This window comes from Sporothrix schenckii, assembly GCF_000961545.1.
Source record: "Sporothrix schenckii 1099-18 chromosome Unknown Cont49, whole genome shotgun sequence".
NCBI lineage: Eukaryota > Fungi > Ascomycota > Sordariomycetes > Ophiostomatales > Ophiostomataceae > Sporothrix > Sporothrix schenckii.
The window spans coordinates 1,505,239-1,523,301 of record NW_015971150.1 but is presented as its reverse complement, the minus strand read 5'-3'; the positions used below and the strand labels follow the sequence as shown (position 1 = coordinate 1,523,301).

Genomic DNA, 18,063 nt, shown 5'->3' with positions numbered 1-18,063 from the left:
GCGATGTAGGTGTGGGGTGTGGACTTTGCGTTTCGTTACTCTGCAGCATCATGGAGGGACACACACCTGAATATATAGACTTGCAGCATTCGCTACATTGCAACATCGCTACAGGAGCTGACAGTATGGTGAGTCGCGGACGCTCGCGGAGGAAGTCACGCAATGGCCCAAACGGGCACCATTGGTTACGACAGGTGGGTGTGGCAGCATGACAGATGTAAATACGTTGTAAAGTCAGATAAGTGCGAGAACAAGCGGCCGACGATTCGGTGCCGACACGGGTCGCGTGTCGCAGGTCACAACGTGTCACGAAGCGTCGCAATTGTCGCAAGTCCAGTATGGTGACAGAACTGCTTGGATTGACGTGCAGATGGGTGTGTGTTTACAGCTAGTGATCGACCAGCCAAGTGCCTGGATTACATCCGCCGTCCCTCGTTTGCAGCCCACACTAGCTGTGCATGATGTGATTTTAGCGGCGATTAAGACACAACGAGACCACCTCCAGTCTCAACGATGAAGCCAATGGCACAAATTTGCGACGAAGGTCATTGACTGTGCGAGTCATGATATTTGTTGAAACGATAACAATAGAATGTGCTTTATTTGTCCACCCAGATAATGAGATAGCATCTAAATCAAACAATCTTCCTGACCTACACCTTCTTATCCACCGACTCGGGAATCTCCGACTTGTCAGACGCCTCCTGGCTGGCCGTCTCGCCCTCAATGATATCGACAACAGAAACGCTTGTCTCGTTCGCCTCCCTTGCCAGCGCCTCAAACGCCATGTTGCGCTCGCGCGGCGCGTATTCGCCGACAAATGACAGGGCAAAGTACATGACACTCGCAATGGTCACGGCATAGAACCAGCTGAACTGGTACAGGTGGTGCCAGCCGGCCGCGCCCGCCAGCGTGTGGCCAAACTGCGCCGCGAAGCCGGGCACGACAAAGGCCACGGCCACCACCCAGGCCGCCAGGGCGCGCCAGTGGATGCCGCCGGTGTACCAATAGGCGCCGCCGGGGGCGTAGAGGGACGGGACGTCGATGTTGCCGCGGCGGAGGACAAAGTAGTCGGTGACAAAGATGCCCAAAAAGGGGCCCAGGAAAATGGAGTAGCCGCCGAGAAACGTCAGGAAGCCCGAGGCCGAGGCCAGGATGTACCAGGGATTGATGGCGACGCTCAGCACGTAGGCGACCCACATGCCGCGGTTGATGTTGAGCCAGCGCGGGAACAGCGTCATAAAGTCGGCGCCAAAGGGCGCGATGTTGGCGCCGATGTCCGTGACGGCGTTGGAGTACATGAAGAAGCCGTTGGCAAAGAACAGCGCGGCTCGGGCGCCGGGGCCCCAGCGGTGGTCGAGGATGTCGTGCGAGAGCGTCCAGGGGTTCCAGTCGAGGTGGCCCCAGCGGTTGTGGATGGCGTTGGTGGCAAAGATGCCGAGCGTGGCGCCCACGGTGTTGCACACGGGCAGGCTCACGAGCTGCGACAGCACGGCGGACCGGCGCCGCGCGTAGCGCGCAATGTCCGGCTGGTTGACGACGAGCGTGGACGTCTTGCCCATGATGGCGTTGATGCCGGCGACCATGGCCCAGCCCAGGTCGGGCCCGTAGATGCCGCCGACCGTCGACAGGTTCGTCTGCGGCGCGCCGCGGCCCTCGACCATGCAGTAGATGAACAGGCCACCGATGACAAAGGGCATGAGGAGGGAGTTGATCTCGACGTGGCGGCGGAACTTGGGCAGCGGCACCATGAGCAGCGGGAAGGTGAGGATCCAGTAGACGAGCAGGCCGATGAACAGCGGCAGGGTAATGCCCGCGCTGGCCGGGATGGTATTGTGCATGTTCCAGTAGCTGTCGCCGAAGATGCACCGCAAGACGACGGCCGTGTGGTAGCCGCCCTGGACGATGGACACGCCGGTCCAGATGAGGGCGGTCAGGACGCGGAGGACGACGGGGAAGTAGGAGCCGCGGAGGCCGAAGGTGACGCGGGCTTCGACGGGGAAGCCGATGTGGTAGACGGCGGCGACGCGGGAGTGGAGGACGACGCCGATGCCGCCGAACAAATAGCTGTTGTGAGCGGTCAGGAAGCGAAGCGAGGAAAATAAGGAAAGCGAACGAAGACAGAGAGGGAAGCGAGCGCAGCGAGGACCAGAAAAGACGACTTACCCTACGAAAAGACAGATGACGGCCTGCCACGGCTTGAGGCCGACACTGATGAGCGCACTTCCTACACTCCAGGTGCCCGGCGAGATGCCATACGACGCCCAGAAGCCGGCATAGTCCAAGAGGGTCCACGTACGGTGCGCGGGCGGGCTGACGTCCAGGTCTTCATTCTTCCAGCGGCTGCGCTCCGTCTCGCCGTCTGCGTTGTCCGTGCGCGTCTCGAGGGCCTTGACAAACGCTTGGCGGGATGAGAAGGCATGCACAAACGCCCTTTTCTTTGCGGCAAAGGCCATGATGCGAGCTGTGGGTGGAGAGCGTTATTCGTGGTATGGAAGGCAGGTTGCGGGACGCTGGGCAGAAACTACGTGTGGATTGTGATGTTCACTTGATGCCATATTTAACACGGATCGGAATGGGGAGTCTGTCTATGACTGGCCCAAGTCCCGATCATCCAAACCGTACATTGCGAAAAGATACGCTGGCCGGATGCGACGACGTAAATACTAAACTCGATATCATCCTGGGCCGATAAGTGATGTCCTCCCATATATCGGCCGAGATGCGTTGTGCAGACACTCCGGTTCTCGAAATGGATAGGAAGCTGGATAGGAAGCTGGATAGCCGGTACCGGCACTGTGCCCGCCGTGAGAGATAACGATATGTCGTACGACACAAGGCGCATATCGACTGCCAGCGGCCATCCAAAGACGAGGCCCAGAGCATGAGTCCGTGTAAGTGAAAAGTGGGGCAGTGGAGACGCGGAGGTACCCGCAAGAGACGTACTGATAAGACCGGCAGCGTCCAGCCGTGCCTGTGAGTCTTTCCCGCGTAATCTGTATCGCATACCAAGCACGAATGTACTTACTTTTATATCCGCTGCCCGGCCGAGCTGCGGATACCCTGCTGCGACTGTCCCTCACCATCGGCCATGCTGCATCGCTTCGACCACTATTACGCAAATGTCGGCCGCTAGCAGCCGGACGCGGACGGCCTGCGCGTCTTGCACGCGGCGCAAGGTGCGCTGTTCCAAGACGATTCCATGCGAGACATGCATTCGGAGGTGAGACCTGTCTGAGATGTGCAATGACAGGGACAGCTACCAACCATTGACTGCTGACGGCCACCGTTGCTACCAGAGGCGAACAAGACTCGTGCGGACCAGACCAGCTGGTGCCGTCTCCGGTACTCGCAACACCGACCACGATGCAACGTGACACCATACCGAGTGAGCTTGCATTTCTGCGGCGACGCATCCGCGAGCTTGAACGTCAATCATGTCGACGGCCGGCGGAGGGAGACGGTTTGGACAAGCATCCTCGACAACAGACGCAAGACCGTCATTTGTCACCTCTGCTTGACGATGCCGTTGTGGACGATACAGAAGACGTGGACAACGAAGAAGGCAGTCAACACAGTGTGGCCGATCAGGACAGGGAGAATGACGGCTCCTTCGTGGAGAAGCCCCGCCATCCGGGCAAGCGACGGGACACGAGCGACACCGTCATCAAAGACGCCGCGTCCATTCTGGAGTTTCTCGCGTGGGGCCGCCGCAAAGACCCAGAACACCATCCTGTAAGCACGGGTGGCCACAGTATCGTTGGTGATGGGAGTACGACAGCCGTTGATACGGCCACGATTACTGTGCTAGACGAGGCCGACACGCTCCACACACCATATGGTGAATTCGGCAGCCAGTCCGACCCTATGCAAGAATTAAACATGGACGCCAACGACAGCGCCGACAGCGATAACCCGTTCAGTGGCAGCCATCCGCACAGCTCGCACAATCCCTTGGCCGTCATGCAGCTGCTTCTCCCGAGTCGTCGCCAGGTCGAGCAGCTGGTCGATTACCACATCGAGTGCCTGCTCTGGTACCACGCCTCGTTTCTGGCGCCGCGCTTCCGTGCAGACTTGGCGTCCTTTTACGACCGTTTCGGAGGGCATGTCGATGCCGTCGAGGCGAACCGTGGCGTCGCCGGTCTCGACCTGCAATGGGTGGCGCTTCTCTTTGCCGTTCTGTCCGGCAGCCTGACCTGCGCGCCAACTGCCCGAGCTGCGGCCTGGGGCTTTCTGGGAACCGAACGCCCCGCGCTCTGCAAACACTGGTTCCAAGCCGCGCTGGCCTGCCTCGCGCGTGCCCCGTACATGGCCCATCACAGCGTCCGCTCCTGCCAGGCCATTGCCACCATGACCATCTCGGCGCACATTCTCGGCTTCTCCAACACGCAGAGCATTCAGCTGGCGGCCGCCGTGCGCATTGCCCAGTCCCTGGGGCTGCATCGGCTGGGCTCGCCTTCGCACGACGGCAGCCCCGTCACGGCCGACATCGAAGAGGGCCGTCGCGTGTGGAGTCAGCTGTGCAGCCAGGACTGGTTCGGCATCCCCTTCTCCGAAAGCTACCTCGTCAACCCGCTGCACGCGCAGACCGCCAAGCCCGCCAACGTGCACGACGAAGACCTGGCCGCCGCCGCGGCCCCGTCGGAGGCAGGCAGCAGCAGCATCCCGGTCCAGCCGGAGGCCGAGCCCACCGTCTCCGGCTACTGCCGCTTCCTCAACACCATTGCCTCCATCATGCCGCGCCTGCAGGACGGCCTGCTGTCCTGCAACACCGCCTACACCCGCTACCAGCAGGTCCTGTCGTGGGACGCCCACATGCGCGCACTGGCCACGGCCGGCCGCCCGCGCTTCCTGGGCCCCCAGGTGCCCCTGCAAGACCACTGGCCCTGCTGGGTTCCCTGGGCCCGCCGCGCCCTGGCCATCAGCTCCGGCCACAAGATTATCATGATCCACCGCTCGTTCCTGTCCGAGAGCTTCTCCAATCCGGCCTTTGCCTTTACCCGGCACACGTGCATCGCCGCCTCCAAGACCATCATCAAAGAGTACAAGGCCGTGGTGCGGGAAGAGGGGCCTGTGCTGTGGGTCCACCAGGCGTTCTCGGTGGCCGCGTCCATCATTTTGACGCTGGACGTGCTGCACCGCGGCCCGGACGACGATCCCAACGCGGTCCGCGAGCATGCCGAACACGCTTGTTTGGTCGAAGACGTCGTCGATTTGCTGCGCCAGTTCCCGCAGAGCATGATTGCCGTGCGCGGGATGCGGCTGCTGCGCGCCCTGCTCGACGAAGTCGGCCGGCGGGACGCCGCTCCTGCACCAGACGAACGATTTGCCACCGGCCAAGCCGGCTCTCGAAAACGAAAACGACCATGGACGCACGACCACCGATCGTCGCTGTCGGTTACGAGCAATAACGGATTCAATGTGCCTGCTTTTATTCGTAGTTACTGCCGAGGCGAGACAATGGACGAAGGACGGCAACCCATCAGTAGGTCGTACCACCAACGGCGACGACAGATGCCCTCAAAGCCGCCTGCGAATGGTCACAGTGCTGGTACGGAAACCACGATAGGACAACCACTCACCGGGACTCTTCCTTTGCGAAAGGATCAGCTTCATGACAGTAACAGAGCCGACACGGTGGACGTTGCGGATAGCTTCCCGGTACCATCCGTGGGTGAGGAAGCGACAACGCTTATCAGCGACGAATTTGTCGACACTGGCCCCCTGGATCTTCCCATACTACTTCCGCCGGGTTGGGAGAGGACTAGCAACGGTTTTGAGAATCTGCTCTATCTGGCGAGCCATGACATGTCCCTACTGTAGTATGACGTGTACAGAAATAGATTGCGTGTTCTGACTACAACTCGTAACGCCCAAAGTAACCTCCCGTATCTGACCATCTATGCCTCCGGCTCTGCCTTCTCCACGCGGCTCAGGAAAATGGACAGCGCCAGCTTCACGCCCTCCAAGTCCTCCAGAATCAGCTGGTGCCCGCTGCGCACAACCTGCACCTCGACTGGCCCGCCCACCAGCTTGGCCAGGTCCTCCGACCGTGACACGGGGCTGATCATGTCCTTGTCGCCTGCCACAAACACCACGGGACACGTTATGGCGCCGTACGCCGGGTCGACGTGGTCGTCCGCCACCATGGCCTCGCACGTCTGGGCGTATGCCTCCGGGTCGGACGCGGCGACGGCGTCGTACACGGTTTGTCGGAGCGCCACGGGGACCGTCCGCTCGGGCGTGTCCGCATAGAAATTGGTCACCTCGGCGGCCTTGGTGGCGGCGGCCGCGATGCCCTGGGTGCGCACCAGCGCAGCCAGGTCCACCATGGCGGCGCGCGCGGCAGGGATGCGGCCACCTGCGCGGCCGGGTCCCAGAAGAAAGAGGCCGCCAACGGGAGACGAGGCGGCAGCGGCAGCAGCAGCGTGTAGATTGATAACGGCGCCCAGCGAGTGTCCGACGAGGAGCACGGGCATGCGGGCGCCGGCGCTGCCCGCTGGCGCAGCGGCTTGCAGAGATGCGACGAGATGGTGTAGGTTGGCGACATGGTCGGCGATTGAAATGCGTCGCGCGTCTGCTGCCGAGGGCCGCGGCGACTTGCCAAAGCCGGGGAAGTCGACGCTAACGGCGTGGAAGCGCTCCGGAAGAAGCGGCACGAAACTGTCAAACGTGGCGGTCGAGCCACCAAGACCGTGGGTCAGTATGACGAGCTGGCCGGAAGGATTGCCAGACAGTTTGTAGTGTATCTTGTAACCCAAAGGCGTGTCGATGAAGGAGGACATGGTGGATGTGGAGATGTTGTGCTGTCGAAAGTGGCTGAGCCCAGTATCATACTTCCAGGAACAAGAAATTCTTTTTTAAATAAGCACTGTTTAAGCGACCATGACCTTGAAGCTTCGTTAGAGGAATTCCTGGTGATTCGATGGGCTCTTGTGGTGGATGAAGCTCGGCCGAGGTGGCAAAAAGTGGGTCTTCCGTGTTGCTCGGGCTCGGCCGACACCCGACTGTGCGGGTCTTCTTACTACGGAAGGAGCGATCCTTGGGCATGAGTGACGTTCGTTTATGCCAGTCCACGGGATAGAATCAAACAGCCCTCAAAGCATCAATATTGCGGGTTGATATAAGTTCCAAGTTCATCAACACTTATCAGACAATTCGATACCTACATCATCCTCATCAATCACATCTTTCGTAAATTGCCAACGCAACCTCACACGACACAGCACAAAATGGTCATCGCCGCTGTCGTTACAGAAACTGAAGAAGCGGGCGCCCCTGGGCTGCACCTGCTGCCGCCCAAGGAGATATTTGAGCTGCCTCATGCCGAGACTACCACAGGTCGCATCCAGCCCATTGCGCACGCCGCCGACAGCAAGGTCGACTTTGGCGCACTGGTCTACGGGATTGACCTCAACAAGTTTACCGATGCCGACTTTGACTTCATCTCGGACGCACTGCACAAGCACAAGCTGCTCGTCTTCAAGGAGCAGCCGGGCATGCTGCGCCCGCAGCAGCAGTACCGCCTGACGGCGAGCTTCGACCCGGACGAGACGACGGGCGGCTTTGCGCACGGCAAAGATCCGTTCTTGCTGCACCACAACGGCGTCGACATCTACGGCATCCCCAAGCGGCCCGCCATCCCCGAGCAGCCGCAGGTGCACATCCTGGGCCGCGGCCCCTTGGGCCCCGACCACTACGGCTTCCCGGCTGGCTTCGAGATCCAAGGCATCGACCACCACGAGTTCCACCTGCCGCCGCACATCAGCGACGAGGACCGCGAGGCCGGCGCGTCGCGCTTCTACCAGTGGCATTTTGACGGCTCCCTCTACAACATCCCGCCGCCACGCGTCGGCTGCCTGCTGGCCGTCCAGACGCCCAAGGGCCCTGACGTCACCGTGCGGTGGGACGACGGCTCGGGCACGGAGATGCGCATGCCGCCCGGCGCCACGGCCATGGTCGCCGGCAGCCGTGCGCTCGCGCTGCTCGACGAGGCGACGCGCCAGACGGCGCTGCACAGCCGCATCGAGTACGCGCCGCATGCGTTTGCGTGGATGGCGCCCGCCCGCAGCACGCGGCTCGGCCACTTGATCGAGACGGAGGGCCGCGAGGTGCCGCTCACCGCGCTGCCGCCCTGGTCCCCGGACAAGGTGTGCATCTACCCGATGGTGTGGACGAACCCCAAGACGGGCGAGTTGTCGCTGCAGGTGCACGGCCAGGCTGCGCTCCGGCTATACCTCAAGAGCCGCGCCGACGGGCCCGAGACGATTGTCAGCGACCTCGCAGAGGTGCGTGCGTTTATGCACAAGCTGATGCGGCCCGTGCTGGAGCCGGAGAACATTTACGCGCACGACCACCAGGAGTCGGACGTCATCCTGTGGTACAACCGCGCACTGTGGCACAGCATTGTGAGTATGCCGCGGGCGTGTCCGTCGTTGTCGTTTTCTGCCTATAGCCTCGCTAACACCACAGACCGAATTTCCCAAGTCGTACGGCCCTCGCGTCATGCACCAGTGCAATATAGCTGCAAGCGACCACCCGCAGTAGTGACGAGCAGCTGTAATTGTGTTGGCTAATATTACATGTTGACAAAATGTAACTGAACTTTCTGATAATGGTCACATATCTCACATAATGCCTTTTTTTTAAAAATAAAAAATTCGTGTTTATTTCGTTCTGCCTCTCATGGCGTGAAACAACTGTTTTGTTGTGAATTTTGGTAAAAAGAATAGTACATAATACCATATCATTGCAATGTGTGATAACATTCAAACATTCAAACATCCAAACATCTAAACTACAGTACAGTAAGCTGCATGAATTTGAGCAAAACTTTACGGCGAAAATGCTTCATGCGGAGCTCGCCGTTTTCATTCCACGTTGACATATGTCGACCAACGGCAGTGAATCTTGGGGCATTGGGGTGGAGGATCCTATCATAGGTTGAGATAAGGTTTGTGATAGGACTTATCTGGGACCAGGGCGCTCGGCCGAGGTATGCGGGGGTTCACGCTACATGTTGATGCCCGGAATGAACGAGTACCACTTTGACATGAAAGTGTGGACTGGATATCGCCGTCCGGGTATTGGTCAAAAGACAAGGGGAGGGAAACAAGTCTCGTTTCTTTACGCGACGAATATAAACAGAGATGGGAAACACTTGGGCGACGGAAACAAACAATAACTACCCTGTAATTTGCCCAAATATACCATAGACCAACAGCGCTATTTCAATCACGATACCACTGATTATTATCCATCATGTCGCCGAGTGCTCTCAGACCCGAGCCGGGGTTCACGGTGGTGCCGATGAAGAAAACGGGCGACGACAAGACCAACTTTGGCGCCGTGATCGACGACCTGGACTTGAACGACATCAGCGGTGCGTCTGTCCGTGTTCTTGCTTTTTTTTTTATGCTGCGCGTGTATGACTGCGCGTGCCTTTACTCCTTTACTAACCTCCCCCGTGGTCTAGACGACGACGTCCAGGCACTGTCGGACGCCATTTGGACGCACAAGGTGGTGGTCGTCAAGGGCCAGCAGGACCTCCATCCGCAAAAGCAGTGGGACCTGGTGACACGCTTCGACCCGGACGCGCCGCAGGTGCACTCGCACGGCGACATGAAGACATTCAATGCCAACGGCGGCCTGCTGGTGCGCGGGCGGTACGTGGCGGCGCTGCCGGGCGTCGAGAACATCCGGCTTGTCGGCAAGGGTTACCAGGGCGCGGACCACTACGGCCTCAAGGACCTGACAATCACCAAGGACCGGCTGCACGCGTGGCACAGCGTCAAGCTGGACGACGAGGCGTTTGCGGCGGGCCACACGCGGTTCCAGCGGTGGCACATTGACGCGCCGCTGTACGACCGCGACCCGGCGTGGTTCACGACGCTGCGATGCGTCAAGCGGCCGACGGCGACGGCGCCGGCCCTGACGGTGCACTGGGACGACGGCAGCGGGCGGACCAAGGCCGTGCAGCCGGGCCTGACGGCCTTCTTCAGCAACGTGCAGACGTACGCGATGCTCACGCCCGAGGAAAAGGCGTTGGCCGACCACTCGTGGGTCGAGTACGCGCCGCACCCCTACACGTGGCTGGGCGGCGCCGAGTCTAACCCGACCGGGCTCGGCATTGCCGGGTCGGGCCAGGAGCTACCGCTGGACCAGCTGCCGGCGTACGAGGACAGCAAGGTCAAGCGCTACCCCATGGTGTGGGTGAACCCGGTGACGGGCGAGCGGGCGTTTATGGTGCACAGCATCTGCGTGCGGCGGCTCTTTCTGCGCAAGTCGCAGGACGAGGCGGCCGTGTGCGTCGAGGACCTCGACACGGTGCGGGCGTGGCTGCGGGGAATCCAGGAGCGCGTGCTCCAGCCCGCGTACGTCATGGTGCCCGAGCTCGAGGAGGGCGACATTGTCATGTGGGCCAACTATCAGATGTTCCACTCCGCCATCGACTACCCGGACGAGATGGGCCCGCGCACGATGCACCAGGCCAACATTGGCGCCAGCATTGGCCCGACCGGGCCGTTCCCTGTGCCTGCGGCAGCATGAGTGTAGATGAATGGGATGGTGGGTGTTGGTGGATGTTGGTGGATGGTTGGTGTACGGTTAGTGGACAACGTGTATTTAAAGAGGATTGTTCAAGATTATACTGCTTTTTTGACCAAGAATCACAATGTGAGGACGACATAGGTATATCAGAGGTATATCATAGGTATATTCGCTGCCACTCGCACGTCATGTTTCCGCAGCCACGTCCTATTCAAACAGACACAGATACAGAATGGAGAGCCTCGCGGTTCCACGCATTGGACGGCGCAAACAGCGATGCAAAGTGAGCGGCAATGTCGTTGCGCTTGGCAATCCAGACACCCTCCTTTTGACCCACATACTCCAGAAACCGGACAATGGACGCCACGCGGCCGGGCCGCATGATGCGCGCATGCAGGCCCACCGACATGAGGGTCGCGCTCTCGTCGGACTCGGCGTACAGCACGTCGAACGCGTCGCGCAGATAGTCGAAAAAGTCCGTCGAGCCCGTGTAGCCGGGCCCCGACTGCCCGCCCCAGAAGCGCGCGTCGTTGGTGTCCACGGCGTACGGCAGCACCAGCATGGGCCGCCCGGCAACGTCGGCATAGTACGGCCGGTCGTCGTTGGTCGTGGCCGAGTCGTAGGCCAGCCCTTCCTCGGCCATCACGCGCCGGGTGTGTTCGGTGATGGGCGGCCGGGGGAAGGCGCCCAGGATGCGCTGGCCCGTCAGTGCCAGCGTCTGGTTGACGGACGCGCGCAGGTCGGCGCGCTCCATGGCCTCCGTCAAGCCCAGGCGGCTGATGGACCGCGTGCCGTGCGAGACAATGTCGCAGTCGGCGTGCCCGGCGCGCAGGTGCGCCGCCAGTGCCGGGTTCGCCAGCAGCGCCTCGGACGACAGAAAAATGCTAAACGGCGCGTTGTGCTGCGCGAAGATGCGCAGCAGCCGCCAGACGCCCACGCGTGTGCCGTACTCGTACTCGCCCTCCTGCATCAGGTCGCGCTCGCTGTCCGGCAGGGCACTGCGCACCCACGTGCGCGAGTCCCGCGTGGCGTCGCCCAGCAGCGGACTGCGCTCCGTGCCCTCCTCGTAGTTTATGGCAAAGTTGATGGCCACCTTTTTCCCGCCGGGCCACGAAAAGGCGGGTGGATGGGGGCCGTAGCCCGCAAAGTCGCGAGGGCGAGCGGTCATCGTCTGTGGGAGGGGAGGAAGGAGGGGGGGTGTCGGCCTTTGCACGAGACTGTACGTCGCTGCTGTTGTTTACTCTACTTATAGTCATACCACTGTTTTCGATTTTCTCCTGGCTTGCCCTGCACATGGTCAGGTCCTCGTCCTTCAACACTGTCTCGATGAATATCGACACTAAGACGAATGGGGAAGGGCAGTCGTGGCTGTGGACGCTTATACGGAATGCGGAGTATGCACGAATGTACATGGAGCCGTTCTGTTCTTATCACAACAACGCTAGGCATTTTGTCGAGTTTAGCCGACTTACCCAACTCGTCGATGTCAGTCAAAACCCGGTATCTTTCATCTTTCACCGATTGGTTGCGTCCACATCTGACATCCTCTTGTTGCCAATGAGTTGCCAACAAACAACGATATGCCCCCTCGAAAACGACCACGCGAGTATCGGGGCCACTCGTGCCTTCGCTGCCACAAGCAGAAAGTCAAGTGCACTCGAGGTGCGTCAGTGGCTCTCCACCATTATGCATTGCCCTGCGGGGAGGGGGGAGGAGGAGTGAACTGGCCTTGACTGACAACGACGACGCGGTTTCCTCAGGCCATCCATGTCGAGGCTGCGCAGCGGCCAAGAAGCCATGTGTGTATGTCGTTCGAGACAAGATGGTGACGGTTGCCGAGAGCCATCTGAAGCGACTCGAAGCGGCGGTCACGACCAGAAGCTCAACTGCTTCAGCTCCTGCTGCAGCTCCAGCTCCTGCTCCAGCTCCTGCTCCTGCTCTGACCCATCCGGTGGTTGAAAACTCGACGGCGGCACGTTTCGTGTCCCGGTTGAAGGAGATCCAGCAACCCAAACCGGGCGTGGACCTGGCGCCGGCCTACGATGGACCATCTCCTCCCGTCTACGAGTACTTTACCCTCAACTCGGATACATCTCGTAGGTGACGTTCTTTGTGTCCCTCCTCGTGGCCATGACCGTTGCTGGATCGTTGCTGAATGGCAGCACTGATTGTTCACGCGACAGACGCAAAATGCACATTCAAAATGCCACCGTACCCCTACGCCGTCTTCCTCGCCCGCCAGTTTATGATCTACGTCGCCCACGACTGGCACTGGTTCCGTCTCCGCCGCTTTCACGAGCGTCTTGTCCGAGTCTACACGACGCCGGATGCGCCTGACTCCAAAGACCGCCTCTGGCTGTGCCAGTTGCTCGTGGCCTTTGCCCTCGGCGCGTCCATCGGCGGCCACGATCCCACGTCGCACGTTCGTCGTCCAGGCTCGGCGCCGCCAGAGACACCAATCCAAGTGTCGGCTGTGTCGAGTGTGGCAAGCCACGTGCCAGGAGCAGAAGTGTCGGGTCCGTCCGCGACGCCGTCGACATCTGCCAACATTCCCGGCGTCGAGTACCTCGAACAAGCACTGGGCCTGCTCAAGATCCCGTACGAAGAGGCCTCCGTCGAGCACATTGAGACGTTAAACATGGTGGTATGCACGGACGATCAGAAAGGACAAAGATAAAGACAAAAGACAAAAGACAAAGAACACATACTGACGTCTGGCAGGCCCTCTGCTCCTACGGTCTGAATCGGCAACAGACCACCTACATGTACGCCGGCGTCAGCGCGCGCATGTGCAACATGCTGCAGCTGCACCTGGCGGCGTCGTCCCGCGACTGCGGTCCCGTCGAGCGCGAGAACCGAAAACGCGTCTGGTGGACCACGTTCTGCATCGACCGCATGGCCAGCACGCAGATGGGCGTCCTGCCCGCGCTCCACATCGACCAGGCCGACCTCACCTACCCGGCCAGCGACGGACTGGCGCGCGAGGACATGGCGGAGTTTGCGGACCCCGACTACCTGACGGCGCGCATCCAGCTGACCGTGATCCAGGCCGACGCCGTCGGCAGCGGCGATGCCGACACAGACGACACGCCCGCCCTCGGCCGACTGACGGCGTGGAAGGCTGCGTTGCCGGTGCACATGGCCGTCCCCTTCCACGCGGGCATGGCCGCGTCCGAGGACGATACGGCCGTCCTGCGGTCGCTCGCCAACCTGCATCTTCGCTACAATCATGTATGCCCGAGCCCTATGCCCCCATCGCTCATACCCCTCCTACATGGAATGCCCCGTACTCTGGCTTACCTCTTAGTGCGTGATCCTTCTCCTCCGACCACGTCTTCTTCGGCAAATCGCTTCGATTGTCGCCAACGATGCGCCCAACGAGGACTCGCCCGCACGTGAAAAGACGCTCCGGCAAAACCTCAACCACATCTGCCTCGATGCCGCGCGGTCCAGCCTCAACATGCTCTTCGATCTGCGGGCGTGCGGTCTCTTGACGCACCTGGGCTTCATGGAGAACATGCATCTGTTTTCCAGCCTCGTCGTCCTGTGCTTGGCCAAGCTCATCAACACGCGACGGCCCCACAGCTTTCCCGCCGACCCGCGCGACGACGTGGCCTACGACACGGGCAGAGACCTGATGCAGGACATGGCCGCGGCGGGCAGCCTGGCCGCACGGGGGCATCTCCGCATGCTGGCCGACGTCGAGGCACTGGCACGCAGCATCGCGGCGGTCGACGGCGACGCCGCTGTCGACGTGCGCGTGGAACAGCGGGACGCGGACGACTGGATCGCTCTGTTGTTTGACGAGAACCTGGCCGATCCTTTTTAAGGAAGATGTCCTTTTGTCTTTTTCTTTCATTTTTTTCTGTTTCCTTTGCTTCAATTCCACGCCTTATTTGACATTTAGTTTCTACTTGACACCCGCGTGCCCTATGTGCTCCGTCCGGTGACTCCATTGGCGCCATTGACAACCCCGCTGGCCGTCCGGTTGGCGACCATCGCGTCATACTCCAGCGGCGCCGGCGTCAGGCGCCCATCCGCAATGCCCTTTTGCCAGCGCGCGAAGCCCTGTCGCGACACCGACGACGACGTCCACATCTGGTTGGCCCGGTACAGGTTGGCCACGGCCACCAAGACGTCGGTCGGCTGCCCCGGGAAGAGCGCCGCCAGGTCGTCGCGGTAGGTCTCGGCGTCGTTGTCGAGCACATGCCGCATGCCCCGCTCGAGCGCCATGCAGAACCGCGTCTGCGCGTCCACGACCGCCGCGTCGCCCAGCGTCTCCGTCTCGCAGTAGTACACGCTCCAGGGGATCGCGTCGCCGCCCGCGGCCATCTCCAGGACCACGTGCACGTCCGCGTTGGTCTGCGCCAGGATGCGCGCCGACACAATGTCGAGCACGAAATAGTCGCCCAGGCCGCCCTCGAAGAGCGTGCGCAGCATCGGGCCGGCCAGGTCTTGCACAAAGTGCACCGCGGCCGGGTCGATGCCGTGCTCGCGCAGCAGCATCTTAAAGAAGAGGCCGACGCTGGCGCCGTTGCCCGACTTTAACAGCACCGTCTTGTCGACGACCTGCGCGAGATGGAACGGTTTGGCATCATGGGCGTGGCTAGCACCGCCAGCACCACCGCCCCGCGCTACCAGCGCCAGCGGACACCGGTTGGACAGCTGCGCAAAGGCCGTGTACTGCTTGCCCGCGCTGCGGTACATGGACGGCACCCAGATGCCGCCGAGGGCGGCCGCGGCCGTGCCGTCGCCCAGTTCCTCGAGCACATTGTCCCAGGGCGACGGGACTGACACCGAGATCGCGAGGCCCTCGTCCCGGAAATAGCCGTGGCGTTCGGCAATGTACTGCGGCAGGTAGTTGAGGCTGTGGCCAGTTGCGGCAATATGGAAGCGAGTCGGGGCAGCAGTGGCGGCCATTCTGTGGGGTGGAGTGTTAGAAGACGTCGACAGTAGAGTCGTGATTGTAGAGCAGTTTCCGTACATACTTTGCAAGTTGCTGTGGTTGTTGGGGACGGTGGACCGATGTCGTTCACTGCACAATCACCAGAGCAGTACAATGTTGACAAGATTGTCAATGAAGAAAAGGAAACCGGCAATAATAGAAATACCAACAACACGAACAAAACTAACAGGACCATGGTCTGAAATAATATGGCATTCTCCGAGATGAATACAACTGATCTAGCAATACACCAACGCACGAGTCTCGTCATTTCACCTTCCATGCCGACCGGCAAACGGAACAAGCCACCGAGACTCTCGTCAAGACGAAAGCCGTTGCTGCTTCGATGTAGACGCACACGGCACTTGGTTATCGTTCGCTGCACGACGTCCATGCACAGCTCGCCGATCGATATCGATACAGATAGGCATTTCTAGCCAATTCGCCTAGCGCGGTCTGGTCCCGTGGACGGGGACAACTGTGAATGGCCGGTCCTCTTTGCGGGGAAGATATGGAACGTGGTGTAGCGCGCAGCGTGACAGATAGTGACGACAGGGGTGCTGGGGATGCACACAACCTGAAAGGAAGCATATCGCCGCTCTGAAGCCAGGACTGCCAGTCCTCTCCCCAGTGGCTTATCAAAATGGAAAGCACAAGTCGTTTGGCAGAGAAGGAGACGTCGCTGCAGATGCTCTCACATTCAGTGCAGATTGTCAACGGCCAGACCAAGACCGAGGGGAGAAAGTGATACCAACGGTTAGGATGTTATAAGAACAGCCAAGACGGACGTCAGACACACTCTCCACGACACATTGGCACTGTTCATTGATTCGAACTGAGACGTTGTCCGACGTCGCCTCTGGCATTTTATTTATTTATTTTTCTTTTATTTTTATTCTTTTTAGCCTCGACATCCTTCATCATGACAACGGACGCGACCGAAAAAGACGTGAAAACGGCCGCCGCGCCAGTGACCGACGTGCAGGACGTCGCCTCCGAGCTGACCGCCATCTACATAGATCCCGAGCGCGAGGCGGCCGCCCTCCGCAAGTTTGACCGCTGGCTCGTGCCGGTTGCCTTTTCCTTTCTCGTCCTCTCGTCGCTCGACCGGAACAACGTGCGTTCTGTGCTCCTTTTTGCTGCTGGTTCTTTCTTTCCTTCCATGGTTTGTCTAAACAACTCCACAGCTCGGGAATGCCAAGGTATTTGGCTTCGCCACCGACCTCAACCTCACCGGAAACAAGTTTGGCAACCTCACCACCGTCGTCAGCGTCACCCTCATCGCCTTTGAAGTCCCCTGGGTCATTGCCATCCGCCGCTACGGCGCCAACCGCGCCCTCGGCGTCGGCCTCATCATGTGGAGTGCCGTGACGCTCGGTACGGCGTTTGTGCAGACCTACGGCCAGGCGCTGGCCGTACGCACGCTGCTCGGCATCTTCGAGGCCGGCATCTCGCCCGGCTTTGCCTACCTGTTCGCGACCATCTACCCGCGCCACGCCGCCGGCAAGCGCGTCATGATGGGCAACCTCGCCAACTGCACGTCGGGCGCTTTCGGCGGGCTGATTGCCTACGGCGTGCAGAGCATGGGCACGCGGCGCGGCATGGTCCCATGGCGCTGGCTGTTTGTCTTTGAGGCGATTGTCACCGTGGTCATCGGCGGCATCGGCCTCGCCATCCTGCCCCGCACGCCCGAAGAGGCCTGGTTCCTGACCGACGACGAGAAGGAGACGATGCGGCTGCGCCGCCGGCGCGACGAGACGTTCCGCGGCAGCGACGAATTCGACTGGAAGTGGGTGCGGCTCTGCCTGGGCGACGCGTACATTTACGTCTGCGCCTTGGCCTTTTTCACGTCGTCCGTCGCCATCACTGGCTTCGGCGTCTTCTTGCCCACCATCATCCAGGGCCTCGGCTACGCCGCGATCCAGGTCAACTACCTGACCATCCCGGTCTACGTCGTCGGCGCCCTCTCCCTCGTCACCAACTGCTACGTGTCGGACCGCCTCAACCGCCGCGCCATCGTCCTCCTGTGGTGCTGCCTCCCCGTCATCGCCGGCTACCTCATCTGCGTCGGCACCGCCAACGCCCACGCGGGCTACGCCGGCATGTTCGTCCTCGTGCTCGGCGTCTACCCCATCTCCACCCTCGTCGTCGCCTGGATGGGCACCAACCTCTCGCCCGACAACAAGCGCGCCTTTGGCCTGCCCTTCTTCTACTCCATCGGCAACCTCTCGCTGCTCGTCTCCTCCCAGCTCTACCCCAGCACCCAGGGCCCCCGCTACGTCCAGGGCAATGCCGTCTCCGCCGGCCTCGAAGTCGTCGCCGCCGCGCTCTACTTGTGCAGCTGGCTCATCCTGCGCCGGCGCAACGCCCAGAAGAAGAAGCTCATCAGCGAGGGTGTCACCGACAATGGCATGGAGGGCGACCGTGCGCTCGACTTTACCTATGGCCTGTGATGCGTTGGGTGATGCTTTGGCTTGTCCACAACGAATCTGCGTATGGGGCATGCATTTGATTCCTGGTGTATGATTTGGCTCGCGTCAAGAGATATTATGTTATGTGTCATGCAGGGA

The 18,063-nt window shown here is 60.6% G+C and overlaps 9 protein-coding genes across 9 annotated transcripts; 5 read left to right on the top strand and 4 right to left on the bottom strand.

Annotated features, from left to right (window-relative positions):
• Positions 1 to 653: 653 nt before the first annotated feature.
• SPSK_05134 (uracil transporter) lies at positions 654 to 2,456 on the bottom strand (the record flags this gene model as incomplete). The annotated part of the gene is made up of 2 exons (XM_016731884.1): positions 654 to 2,067; positions 2,167 to 2,456. 2 exons carry the CDS (start codon positions 2,454 to 2,456, stop codon positions 654 to 656), a joined length of 1,704 nt encoding a protein of 567 aa, XP_016583008.1.
• Positions 2,457 to 3,122: 666 nt separating this feature from the next.
• On the top strand, positions 3,123 to 5,823 carry SPSK_10617 (uncharacterized protein; the record flags this gene model as incomplete). The annotated part of the gene is made up of 2 exons (XM_016736956.1): positions 3,123 to 3,223; positions 3,300 to 5,823. The coding sequence occupies 2 exons, from the start codon at positions 3,123 to 3,125 to the stop codon at positions 5,821 to 5,823; spliced, it is 2,625 nt and encodes an 874-aa protein (XP_016583007.1).
• A 77-nt stretch (positions 5,824 to 5,900) lies between these two features.
• On the bottom strand, positions 5,901 to 6,785 carry SPSK_05489 (uncharacterized protein; the record flags this gene model as incomplete). Its single annotated transcript, XM_016732234.1, has 1 exon — positions 5,901 to 6,785. The coding sequence occupies one exon, from the start codon at positions 6,783 to 6,785 to the stop codon at positions 5,901 to 5,903; it is 885 nt and encodes a 294-aa protein (XP_016583006.1).
• A 447-nt stretch (positions 6,786 to 7,232) lies between these two features.
• On the top strand, positions 7,233 to 8,547 carry SPSK_05310 (alpha-ketoglutarate dependent xanthine dioxygenase; the record flags this gene model as incomplete). Its single annotated transcript, XM_016732059.1, has 2 exons — positions 7,233 to 8,408; positions 8,473 to 8,547. The coding sequence occupies 2 exons, from the start codon at positions 7,233 to 7,235 to the stop codon at positions 8,545 to 8,547; spliced, it is 1,251 nt and encodes a 416-aa protein (XP_016583005.1).
• A 714-nt stretch (positions 8,548 to 9,261) lies between these two features.
• Positions 9,262 to 10,548, top strand: SPSK_05319 (uncharacterized protein; the record flags this gene model as incomplete). The annotated part of the gene is made up of 1 exon (XM_016732068.1): positions 9,262 to 10,548. The coding sequence occupies one exon, from the start codon at positions 9,262 to 9,264 to the stop codon at positions 10,546 to 10,548; it is 1,287 nt and encodes a 428-aa protein (XP_016583004.1).
• Positions 10,549 to 10,759: 211 nt separating this feature from the next.
• SPSK_10646 (chitin deacetylase) lies at positions 10,760 to 11,716 on the bottom strand (the record flags this gene model as incomplete). Its single annotated transcript, XM_016736970.1, has 1 exon — positions 10,760 to 11,716. One exon carries the CDS (start codon positions 11,714 to 11,716, stop codon positions 10,760 to 10,762), a length of 957 nt encoding a protein of 318 aa, XP_016583003.1.
• A 654-nt stretch (positions 11,717 to 12,370) lies between these two features.
• On the top strand, positions 12,371 to 14,377 carry SPSK_05085 (uncharacterized protein; the record flags this gene model as incomplete). Its single annotated transcript, XM_016731837.1, has 4 exons — positions 12,371 to 12,644; positions 12,711 to 13,192; positions 13,270 to 13,779; positions 13,856 to 14,377. The coding sequence occupies 4 exons, from the start codon at positions 12,371 to 12,373 to the stop codon at positions 14,375 to 14,377; spliced, it is 1,788 nt and encodes a 595-aa protein (XP_016583002.1).
• Positions 14,378 to 14,478: 101 nt separating this feature from the next.
• On the bottom strand, positions 14,479 to 15,468 carry SPSK_05434 (uncharacterized protein; the record flags this gene model as incomplete). The annotated part of the gene is made up of 1 exon (XM_016732181.1): positions 14,479 to 15,468. One exon carries the CDS (start codon positions 15,466 to 15,468, stop codon positions 14,479 to 14,481), a length of 990 nt encoding a protein of 329 aa, XP_016583001.1.
• A 947-nt stretch (positions 15,469 to 16,415) lies between these two features.
• SPSK_05232 (putative nicotinic acid plasma membrane transporter (putative)) lies at positions 16,416 to 17,946 on the top strand (the record flags this gene model as incomplete). Its single annotated transcript, XM_016731982.1, has 2 exons — positions 16,416 to 16,658; positions 16,681 to 17,946. 2 exons carry the CDS (start codon positions 16,416 to 16,418, stop codon positions 17,944 to 17,946), a joined length of 1,509 nt encoding a protein of 502 aa, XP_016583000.1.
• Positions 17,947 to 18,063: the final 117 nt, after the last annotated feature.